The 11,943-nt window shown below is 51.9% G+C and overlaps 3 protein-coding genes across 3 annotated transcripts; 2 read left to right on the top strand and 1 right to left on the bottom strand.

Moving 5' to 3' along the window:
• Positions 1–4,720: 4,720 nt before the first annotated feature.
• On the bottom strand, positions 4,721–6,750 carry H6S33_009037 (uncharacterized protein; the record flags this gene model as incomplete). Its single annotated transcript, XM_044840389.1, has 2 exons — positions 4,721–6,447; positions 6,564–6,750. The coding sequence occupies 2 exons, from the start codon at positions 6,748–6,750 to the stop codon at positions 4,721–4,723; spliced, it is 1,914 nt and encodes a 637-aa protein (XP_044697852.1).
• A 748-nt stretch (positions 6,751–7,498) lies between these two features.
• On the top strand, positions 7,499–8,763 carry H6S33_009036 (uncharacterized protein; the record flags this gene model as incomplete). Its single annotated transcript, XM_044840388.1, has 2 exons — positions 7,499–7,677; positions 7,740–8,763. The coding sequence occupies 2 exons, from the start codon at positions 7,499–7,501 to the stop codon at positions 8,761–8,763; spliced, it is 1,203 nt and encodes a 400-aa protein (XP_044697851.1).
• A 2,356-nt stretch (positions 8,764–11,119) lies between these two features.
• Positions 11,120–11,734, top strand: H6S33_009035 (uncharacterized protein; the record flags this gene model as incomplete). The annotated part of the gene is made up of 1 exon (XM_044840385.1): positions 11,120–11,734. One exon carries the CDS (start codon positions 11,120–11,122, stop codon positions 11,732–11,734), a length of 615 nt encoding a protein of 204 aa, XP_044697850.1.
• Between the last annotated feature and the right edge of the window lie 209 nt (positions 11,735–11,943).

Below are 11,943 nucleotides of genomic sequence, written 5' to 3'. Positions count from 1 at the left end.
ATTAAATCCGCGCTATATCAGGGATTCGAATCATGCTGGCCTGAGTTGAACTTTACCCCAAGGCGAGTCGGTCCATGGCCAGAGATCTAGATATATTGGCGATCCTCAGGCTTTGGCCTGGTTCAAAAGAAGGCCCAGGCTCAATTTTCCTGATTTGTTAAACACTTTTTTATTAAAAGTACTTAAGAAAATCCTTCTCGGCTTCGAGCTCTAAGAGAGAGGGCTAGACATAGAATTCGACCGTTCGTGGACTACAAAAGCCAGTATTTATAGCATATTTCCTAGGATCTAATCTACACCTTGCAGGGGTTTGTTTATAAGAAGAGGAATTGGGTTATGTGCAGGTTGTTAGGATCCTTATCTGTTCCACAGAGCTTGCTCCATGGATGACCTTCATTTTACACAATCTAGGCCAGAGAAACAATTGATCTCATAGGCCAAGCCTATTTAAGTTATTTTCGACTCATACAGGTCATTAGAAACTTTATATCAGAAATAACATCAGAAGGCAGCCACATTTTGCTCTCGCTGGACACTGGTCAGTCTTTATGCGACCAAGCTCAAGATTGTGCGCGAAAGTGCTAGTACTATTAATGATTGGTGCAGTTGGGGGGGGGGGTAATGGAGACCTTGAGCTTGAATATATCGAGCTCAAATCCTCCGCATCCAGGTATAAGCTCACCTCCATAACTCGAATTAACGACAGGCTTTGGGTCCGACAAGCTGGATCGGCTCGTACCCTCCACTAGGTTGGAGCCACTGCCGTTCTAACCTCATGTTGAGCATCAGAGTGGATTTCCCAATATATTGTCACAAGACTTTGCCTCAAGGCTGGATAATACCAACCCGTATATCTATTACCGGAAGCAGTATCATTTTGAAGTCTCGATGTCTCAATATTTTCAATCCTAAAATAATACGGCTCAAAACGGAATTTGACATGCTCGTTTATCATTCTTGTAATGTCTCGTATCCAGAATTGGTAGTCATGACCCAATCCAGCTAAACCAGCTCAAGCTTCAATAAGAGAGCTTAAGCAAGCTCGAAAGCTCTGGGATACCATCACAGTTGAGCTACCGACTTACTCTAGTCGGTTCCAAAACACCGTGGCCATAGTATTCCCCATAGACTGGAAAACTGCCCAGACCAGAAGCCACTCTGTTTACTATCTATCCGGGGGGCTGAGAAGTATGCATTGCTCCACCTATAGCAGTCTTCCCAGCTGTAAAAAAACAGCAATAGAGCTATGGGCGAATCAAACTAATGTGGTTCGTGACAGGCCATCTCGGGCTTCGATTACAGCGAATGTTCCGAGCGCTTACAAGCCTGAATCTCTACAGCTTGGGCCGGCTCAAGCCGGATACTCGACTCAGCTTAAGTTAGCTCGTCTTGATATCGAGACACTAATTACCATATTAATGCTAGAGGAACACTTAATCATCCGTTTTCTGTGATAGATAACCAAGTAATATGCTTGAATGTTCTTTAGTTTTGTAATGGTGTTTTTTGGTAGCCTCGAGCCTCGACGAACGAGTCGATCCCAATACACCACGAACCAGCTCGAGACATACCTCAATTGCGGTTTGAGTCTACTCATGGACCACACTATGGGTGATAGTGGACTCCCAACAAGTCATGCTGGCCTCAAAGTCTGTTTGGAACGTTCCTACCTAGAACTACCCGCCCATATATGCATAGAATACCCAGACTGGGTTGGCCGATTTACGAACGACTATCGCTCTTTCCCAGAAGGCCGCCGAGGGGTCGAGTATCTTCATTAAATTGGAAGTATATATAGTTGATATGAGGGTAGTAAGGCTCATATATGACTCTTTTCGTCTCTATAAGACCCTGTTTCTTGTTCATTGTTAAGTGAAATCCAGCTGATCTAGAGAGAGCCTCGTTGATGCCTATCCGCTACTTGTATAACATATGCCTATTGAGACAGAAAGTAAGTGTAGAGGTGAACTGTAATATATGCGGAATCCGCCGTCTAGATTTGAGAATAACGGTGAAGGAATCTACCCATGAAGGCTCCTGGAATATATCGGCCCACGAGGCAGCCATCGACAGTTTGACTAGAAGAAACCCCCTTCTATTAGCTAATTCTAAGAATTATCTCCCGATTTCGGGGGAATAGTAAATTTAAAGATGAGAATATTCAATACCCTGGAAGCCATTGCACTACCCATAGGCGCGAACAGCACTCCATACGTATGGCTATTTGTCATTAACTATGATGTGTACCCCAATGGAGTCTTCGGAGGGTAATGAAATGACACCTCAACGCTTCTTCATTCGTATTTCCCACCTATATGGTCCCACTCCTTTTGTGATAAGCACTGTATCGTGGCCTATGGACTGAGAGAATTTGCTTATGGCCGGCCCGGTGGCATAGTTCTAGGAAGATCTAGCCTTTGGTGTCGACGTTATAGGCCAATCTATCCCATCTGTAGGTGCATGGTACGTGTAGGTGTCCGTGGGTTGTCTGGAACGGCTGTTATATAGGACTGTCAAAAGAGCCACAATTTAAGGGCAAGCCCTATGGGTTTCAGTCGTTACGCTTTACCGCAATGATCTCTCTGCTATAGCTCTTAGTATTATATGACCTGTGGAGCCCTGCCAGAGATTCGCTTCGACGGTAAGGATTGGGGATATCTGAGAGAACCTCAATCATGATTTTATCAGGCTTAAGATCAGGTTTAACCCCCACTAATCTGAGTCTCTACAGATTGGGTATCTTGCCTGACAAGGGCTGCTCCTTGAATGCTGTTAAAATTTGCGTGACTAACTCCACATATTTCCTCAATTATTTCCACTATTGTGGAGGTCCAAATACTGTGTTTATCCAGGAAGTCATCCAGTCTCCAGTTCTTGATATTACTCCCCCCATATTTGACATTGCGTTATTGCACATCAAAACTCCGTGGTCGTTAATTCATATTTCACCTAGGAAAGTACTCAAAGCCGGTTTCAAGCCAGTTCAGTACGACCCCATGTATCCCAAATGTATTTTCGGAATTAGACACCCTTATTCCCAGTGCCAGTATCTCTGGCTGTTACAAGAGCAGCTCAGACGGGTATAACTCTTCATATCAAGGCTGTACTTCAATGTAACTCCTACATTCCGGCTGAAGTCATTGTTCAAGGATGAGGCATGTCAGCAAGAAAGGCCCATTGCTGTATAGACGATTAAACCAGTGAAGTGGTAGTGAAAGCTCGTCCTCAGGAGCCACCCTAGGGATCTCAAGAAAGGGCTCTTCGAGAAAAACAACAAGGTCTATTTCAGGTAGAGTGGCCATGGTGCTGTGAGTTTTGGTTGAATTGGTAGATCTTGAGGGGACACGTAGATCTTGATGTCGAAGAGAAGACACTGACTGATCCCAGTACTACACGTAGTGATACCTATGTAATTTAGGTGTATCTCAAGATGTCCAGGTAGTATGCAGGTGCACCAGCGAGAAACAGGCCCCTCGGAAGCTTCGCCAAAAAGACGTTATCCGCAAACATAGAAGTGGCATGATCATTGCTCTGATACGTTGGTCAGGACCTCAGACGCTGAAGAGTGGTACTTCTGTTAGTGAGAAACATCTGGTACGTGACCCCGCCATCAGGAGCCACCGGGGTAGAGCCACACGTACAATGAGGTTCTCATGACAATAAGCCTTAGGCTAAGCAGGTGGGGGAGCCACACTCACAGATCACCGCGGGCACCTGGCAGTAGAAATCCCACAGAAACCCCTGCAAATGTCGACACACTGGGTATAGCGAGGATACGTGTGTGTGTGGATTTAGGCATAGTACACCTCCTTGTGGTGTTGTTTTGCAGTCTTTGCTAGTATCTGTTATTCGTATCGTGCTATAAAAGGAGCTTGTTCCTTCCGTTCTTGTTAATTATCATACAATACGATTCGCTCCAGTCTCTTATAAAATCTACGCTCTAGATAACAGCAGGAGTGTCCGACCCTGCTAACATGGAAGAGCTATTGATGATCATGAGATGATTTAGGAGAAAGAAACGATGATAGCAGTGGTGGTGATTACTCGAAGGAGGCAGAGCACCCTGCAGCTGAACAAAGCAGCAAGCCGCACTCCGCCAGGTCACCCCCCCCCCATTCCCATCCACATTGCCAAGCCGTCCCACAAACCAAAATGTTAGTATTCCTCTCTCAAAAGCCCGCCTGTCCTCTGCATTTTCACTCACAGCAGAATGAGCCACCTCCGGATCGGAGGGGGATCATGGAGTGTGAATCATAGGCTGTCACTCGGCCCAATTGCGGCTTGGCCGTAAAACAGTATAGTCCTAACTTGCCTCTTCATACCTCTTCATACCTCTTCATACCTCTGCAATTGACCCTTCATCTTCGGATGTGGTGCTTTCTGTGTGGATTGGGTATGGGTGGTGGGGGATTTGTAATTGGGATCTATGTGGTGAGTGGGCTACTTGTTTGTTGTTGGTTGGGGGGGCAGTGCGAGAAGCAGTAGTACTGGCGGTAAGCATGTACTCCACACTTCAGTCGCTATAATCGAACTTGAAGAACACACAAGAAGCACTAATAGAACACAGAACAAAAGCAAGATCTCAAGATCTACCATATCGGTAGAGAAGATATAATTACCTACTGTCCAGCGGGGAAAAAAGGACAAAACTGTAAAAAAAAAAAAAAAAGGAAAACAGTAAAAACTTTTACACCAATCTATATACACCACCCCCGCACATCTAAGCCTTGTGCTTCCTCCTCTTCCTCCCCCCCTCCCTCCCCTCGACAACATCCACCTCCCCCGCCTCCTTCTTCCCCTTCTTCCCCCTCCCCTCCTGCACCCCCTCCGGTTTCCACCCCTCCGGGATCTGTATCCCCTTCTCATCCCCAAACACCTCCTTCCGCCACTCCCTCAGCCTCTTCTTCTTCCCATACCTCTTCTTGTCCTTCTTCTTCTTCTCCGGCTCCCGGAACGTCGCCAGCTTCTTGAGCCCCACATACGTATTCAGGTCCTGGTCCGTCGCCGTGAGGATGTCGAGCGACGTGAGCCCGTACGTCTCGGGCGTGGTCTCGCGGTAGCGGAAGCCCCGGGTCTTGCTGCCGGTGGTGGGCGGAGGCAGCTGCGCCTCAAAGTCGTAGTTGTCGTCGACGTATTTCTCGAGCTTGCGCTTGAGCTCTTTGGTTTTCTGCTTCTTCTTGCGCTCGTCGTTTTTGGCCTCTTTCTTGGATTTGCGCTTCTTGGAGGGCGCCTCTTCTTCTGCGTCGTCGTCGTCAGCGTTGAGTGCGACGCCGCCTTCGTCCTCTGCGTCCTCCTCCTCCTCCTTCTCCTCGTCGTCGTCGTCGTCGTCGAGCCCCATGCCCTCCTCCTTCTCAAAGCCCGGGACAATATCATCAATATCGATGTCGTCCTCAAACACCGGCTTATCCGCCTTGCCGCTCTCATAATACTCCTCCCCAAACCTGCTAGCAATATACTCATCCACCCTCTCCTCCGTCCACTCCCCCTCCAGCACCCTCTCCAGCGCCTCCGCGTCCTCCTCCCCCGCGCCCTCGATCCCCGCCGCCTCCTGCAGCACCTTCACCTTCTCCAGCAGCTCCTCCATCTTCAGCTTCCTTAGCCTTCCCATCTCGCGCGCGCGCTCCGCCGCCTCCGCCTCCCGCTTCTCGCGCTTGCGCTCGCGCGCAGTCTTGCGCGCCGACTTGTCCTCGCGCCGCACGGTATTGGTGCTGACGGCGTCGCGCGAGTACGAGACGAGCGTGCCGCGCGACTCGACGTCGGGGTTCTCGAAGCGGAAGTTGTACGCCTTCTCGAAGGCCTCGGCCGTCTCGTCGTCCTCGGAGTCGTCGTCGAGGAGCGCGGGCGTGGGCGCGCTGGCGGCCCAGGCGCGCGAGCTGAGGAACTGGTTGAGGAACTCGTCGGGGTTCTTGTCGGCGAGGGCGAGGTCGGGGAGGGGCGGGGGGGCGTCGGCGTCGGGTTCTTCGGGCTGGGGTTTGCGGGTGAGGAAGGCGTCGTCGTCGTCGTCGTCGTCGTCAGAGTCCGAGTCGGCGGCAGCGGCGGCGTGCATGGATTGCACGACGGAGTGCTTGAGGTCGGCTTGTTCCTGGACGAAGGTTTTGGGCTTGGGGGTGTCGCTGTCGGCGCCGGGGGTGGTGCCCGAGAGGAGGTTGCGCAGGTGGTAGTCTTTGAGCGTTATTGGCTTCTCGGGCTTTGCGGCGGCGGCAGCGGCGGTGGTGGTGCCTTGTTCGTCGCCGGAGAGGGGCTCCTCGGGGATGGGCGTGTAGAAGGTTGTCTTTCCGTCGTAGACGCGGGGGTCCTTCTTGCGGATCGCGGTGAGCGTGGCATTGATCTCGCGGTCGAGCTCGAGCGTGGCAAGCATGGCATTGTCGTCCTCGTCTTCGCTGTCGGTGTCGTCCTCCGAGTCGTCGTCTGCTGTTGCGGCACCGTCTTTGCCGTATTTCTCCTCCACTGTGAAGGTGTGTTAGGGCCTGTAAGATAGATAGATAGATAGATAGACAGATGGATAGATAGAAGAAACAAGAACATGAGATGTCTAGCAAGCAATTGGAATTGGGATCACAAACAGCGGTGCAGCTCCTCGCGCTTCTTGTTGTGCTCGAAGCGGCGTGCGTACTCGGCGTTGATCTTGAAGCCGCCGGCGCTCCCGCTCTCGTCGGCCGGGGGTGTCTCGTTGGCCGAGTGGAAGGACGCGGGTGTGTCGGAGTCGGAGTCCGAGTCCGAGTCGGTTATGAGTTTGGCTTTGGCAGACATTGTGGGTGTCTGTCTGTGGTGGTGGCGGTGGTGGGGGTGGGGGTGGGGGTGTTGGTGTTTTGTCTGAGCTGTGTGTCGATGCTGGTGTTGTAGAGAAAAACTATCGAAGGTTGGCGCCAAGACCCGGGATGGGATCATCGACACTGCTGACCCTGCAAGTGCAGCGCTGGGCGCGAAGAGCCGCATGTTGGGGAACGGGCGCTGTCTGCCTGTGTCTGTGTCTGTCTGTGTCTGTGTCTGTCTCTGTGTCTGTGTCTGTGTCTGTCTCTGTGTCTGTGTCTGTGTCTGTGTCTGTGTCTGTGTCTGTGTCTGTGTCTGTGTCTCTGTCTCTGTCTCTGTCTCTGTCTGTCTCTGTCTGTCTCTGTCTCTGTCTGTGTCTGTGTCTCTGTCTCTGTCTCTGTGTCTGTCTGTCTCTGTCTCTGTCTGTCTCTGTCTCTGTCTGTCTCGGTCTCGGTTCTCAGCCGTCGATCCTGCGCTTTCCGACTTGCAGACTGAGCTGTGACAGATCCAACTGCGAGCGAGTGCACCGACTGGCACCGACACTGACGGCCTCACTCAACATCAGCTGTCATCGCGTCTTCCTCTTGCAACACGCGATAGTCAGGCATTCTCTCTCTGCACCAGAATCATATCATATCATTCACATCTACGTCTCTCCCCCTCGATACAGCAGCACAGCTCCATTCACATCTACGTCTCTCCCCCTCGATACAGCAGCACAGCTCCATCCACCACCACCACCACCACCATGAACAGCATCGAGAACCACCTCACAAGCCTCATCCCCACGCTGGCCGGGCCCCTCCCCCCCGAGCTGATCCAGCTCGCTACCTCCCTCGTCGCCCAGTCCAAGAACCGCATCTCAAACCTCAAGCCCAACGAAGAGATCTGCCGCGAATACGTGTGCGCGCACATCGCCTGCGACCGGTATCCCCCCTCCCCCCCCTCTCCTCCAGCCACCCACAGCACAGCACTAACCCCCCAACCAGACTCCGAACCCAGCTCGACCTCCCCACCATCACGCCCCGCCTCCCCCTCCCAAAAAAAACCTACGGCGCCCTCTACACGCAATTCCAAAAGGCCCTCCCCCTCCGCACGCGCCTCCCCAGCGCCCCCACCGCCTCCACCACCACCACCACCACCGACGCCCCGCCGCCCACCCCCATCACGCTCCCCCCCCCGCTGCGCGCCAGCATCCACACCCTCTGCACCGCCCTCGGCGCGCCCGGCGCACACCGTCACGTAATCGCCGGCACCACCAGCATGCTCTCCGAGCCGTCCGCATCAGCCCTGCGCAGCCAGCTGCCGCTCGTGACGGCCATCACGCTGCTGACGATCGAGCGGCTGCTGCCGGAGGGGAAGAACGTGACGGTGGGTGCGGCGGGTAAGTGGAAGCGCGGCGAGGGCTACATCATGAAGCGCGACGGGGTGATGGGGGCGCTGGGCGGCGTGGGCAAGGCCGGGTTTAGCAAGGAGGACACGGACGGGTGGGTGAAGGAGCTGAGTAGGAGGGGTATTAGGGAGCTGCCGTGGCTGAAGGAGGTGCCGGATGGCGTGGGGTTGAAGGTGAGGGCGGGGGATAAGGTGGAGGTGGAGCTGGTGGTGGGGACGGTCAAGAAGGGGAGGAAGCCGGCGGTGAAGAAGGCGGCGGCGGCAGCGGCGAGGAAGAAGAAGGGTGATGGGGAGGCGGAGGCGGAGGCGGAAAGTCAGCTGCAGGGTGAAGAGGAGGGGGTGGGGGAGAAGGCGGCGGCTCCGCCGCCGCAGAAGAAGATGCAGACGAGGGCGGCGAGGCCGAAGCCGGCGGTGATAGCGATGCCAGCGGCGAAGAGACAGAAGGTGGAGAAGGTCGAGAGCGGCATTGGGTCGTTCATGCAGGGCTCCGTCGACTACCTGGGCGAGACGAAGAGGCGCACGTATAAGACGTGGGAGGCGAGGGTTTTGGCAATGGCAGCGGAGATGGAGAAGGATGGTGTGCCACCGGCGCCGCAGCAGGCGGCTGTGGTGGGGGTTTAGTTGGGTGTTGGGTCTTTTTGTTTTTTTTGTTGTAATTTGAGTTTGATGAGTGAGTGGTAAAGGGCGTTTTTGTTTTGTGTTTGTTTCTTTTTCTGCTTCTTTTTTTCTTTCTGTGTGTGCACTGAGTGTCTCTTTTTACTGTTTTTTTGGTTGTTTGGTCTGTACTGTGGTCTTTCTTTTCTTTGGAATCTGTCTGTAGTTTTTCTCGAGTAATAGAAAGAAATCAGATGGGTCAAGTACGGACATGTCACATCATTTATCACTGTTGTCGACCGGAGGACCGTTCTGTAGAGCTTCGGGGTCAATGATCACCACATGGCAAATAACCCACACCCCAGCCTGCATGCAATTAATGAATTAAACAAAGAATCCAGCCGAGTGACAGCACATGATGCACCTGCATGATAGATCATCTTTGATCTTTGATAAGAGGTGTAGTCCTCATTCAAAGGGGCCGGGGCTCACCTGCTACTTTATCTATCTTTACAGCTGTAGAAAGTGGCTTGGTTCCAGAGAGGGGGGCCGTAATTGCTGCAACTGGGTTCCCGACTGTAAAAGGCCGACTCATCAGTCGGTAGCCGTTTTTTTCTTTTAACGAACTTTCCGTTATTTTTCCTTCGAATATTTTTCTTTATTCTTTCTTTATTCTTTCTTGAGTTGATTCATTTCACTAGTGAAAGTCATTGTCTCTCTTGGTTTCACGTTATTTCACTTTCCGGAACTCTCTCTAATGATCCATGGAGAAGAAGCCACAGAGTACAGTAAATTATTTCCTTTGTTTTTCGTCGTTATAAATAAGTAGCCATGACCTATAGAAAAAATATGGCATGGACTTTCTCTCGATCGAACACCTCTTCTGAACACTAAAGACCCTAAATTGGCAGTAATGAGTTCATTTTTTACCGAATTCATGAGAATACACAATACTCCCTAGGAGGGAGTGCCAAAGCCAAGCGTAAACAGATATATTGGGCTGAGGCACGTTGACATCATACGGGGGCCTTTCATACACTAGCTAGCAGTGCGACCCACGAGCACGCTCAAGGTGAAAAAGACAGTTTTCTCAAAGGCTAATGTCTCTAGCTATATGGCCAATATCTTTTTTTTTTACACTACCCTGGTTATTATGGTAGCAGGAACGTTACTTCCACAAACCGACATGATCACCGAGGGCACGATAATTTAACGAGGCGTTTACCATACTCCTAGTTTGTTCAAATGGCATACTCCTACATGCATCTTGACTTCGTTCTCATGGAACGTCAAGAACGGCCCCAGAGGCGGAAGTAATAGAAATGGGGCCATAGCTTTAAAGCGTCCATGAATCCGCTAAAAGACATCCTACAACAGCTCCCTAGAACTAAGCTACTTCTATCCCCATGGCCGTAGGTGTCTTTGTATGATGACTATTCCTGCCTCTCGATAAGGAGATAAGATATCACTGGGAGATAAACTACGTCAAAGTCCACATAATAGGCGGACAGGGTATCTTACTGGTTAGCATTAGTTGCTTTAGCGTAGACGCTCTTGCAACCTCATTATAGCGAGAAAGCCATATCTTCCTGGGTTTCCCTACCCCCTTTCCATTTTGGATGAATTGTCCTGGCATTCCGCCTGGTGAGAGTATATACGTTATGAGGCTAGTGGCTCAAGCAAAGACAAGAACCAACATGTCCTGGCCTTGATCCATTGGACACATATTAAGCCACCCTGTCACAATGTAGAACTAGACCACATTGTTGTAACCCGACTAAACCTGTTAAACTAGCAGACTGCTAGACCTCTGAGAATAAATCATCCTCGCTTGTGTTCATCTCGGAAGTGTTCGTAGCTAGTGACCTAAGAGAACAGAACCTTTTTGCTAAGATACATGTAGTCACAACGGCCTCCAACCACTGGGCCCCGTAGGCCGTCAGCCTATCAACTTTGTTAGACAATTAAGAACCAGAGAAAGCAATCTTCCCCATCAGATCAGAATCACCCACTGACAATCAATCTTCAATCGAACCCCGAAGATCATCAACTGAAGAGGTCGAGAGAACCTTTAGAAAGCATTCGTTAGACAAATCTGATAAAGCAGTGTCAAGTCGTTCTGTCTTGTGTTCAACTTGGAGGTCCTCATAGTGATCTAAGAGAACAGAACATACAATTAATGAATTAAACAAAAACAAAAATAAGAGAACAGAACGTCACACAGCGTGCCTTGACTCATAACCTCTCACTCGCTCCCAATCGTCCAACAACCCTAACCCCCGCCAAGTCTCACCACCAAATTTCACAACCTCAACCCTCAAACGACACCAATTTTCCACCCCGCGAAGCAGCCAACCCCCCCACATACCACCACAAACACACAATGACCACCCTCGCCGCCCTCCCACGGGCGCTCGCCCGCCCCGCCTCCATCGCCTCCACCCCCCGCATCTTCACCCGCGGCGAAGCCACCTCCCGCCGCCTCACCAAAAAGCTCCGACTCGGCCCCCACCCGAGCATGGTCGTCGGCGGGCACGGCGGCGTCGCTTCCACAGCCTCCCCCGCCATCAACCACATCATCCATAACCCGCCATCGGCGGCGCCCAGCGTCTTTGCGACGCCGAACCTATTCCTGCCCAAGGAGGACCCCCGCCGCGACCCCTTCCTCGCCATCGACGACAGCAAGGTGAGGGCGAAGCTGCCGCCGCCCGTCAAGAAGCCGTACGAGAAGAAGTACCATCTCGGGGAAGCGGAGATCGCAGAGATGCGTGCGCTGAGGGCCGAGGACCCGGATAAGTGGACGCGTGGGAAGCTGGCGGAGAAGTTTGGGACGAGCAGGTTTTTTGCGGGGATGGTGGCCGAGACGACGGCCGCGAGGAAGGAGGAGATGCAGGGTCGGCTGGCGACGATTAAGAGCAGGTGGGGCAAGATTAGGACGAATGCGAGGTTTGAGAGGACGAGGAGGAGGGCCGGGTGGGGTGGGGCGGATGGGCAGTAGTGGGCTGCGAAGGGCGCGCTTTTCTGTATATACTGCAGCATTGGGCGGGCGGGAATAAAACTGTACAGTACCGGATCATGGATGGGCCGTCAATTGCGTTCTGGAGTTTGAGATGTCTAACGTTTTAGCAGCTTGTTTTGTTATGTTAATGACGATTCCTCGGTGCATAGGTCGAGTGGGCTGCTAAATCTCGCTTTCCTTTACTTGAC

Source organism: Morchella sextelata, assembly GCF_020137385.1.
Source record: "Morchella sextelata strain SCLS chromosome Unknown scls_3, whole genome shotgun sequence".
NCBI classification, from domain to species: domain Eukaryota; kingdom Fungi; phylum Ascomycota; class Pezizomycetes; order Pezizales; family Morchellaceae; genus Morchella; species Morchella sextelata.
This window is presented reverse-complemented; position numbering and strand designations above follow the sequence as displayed.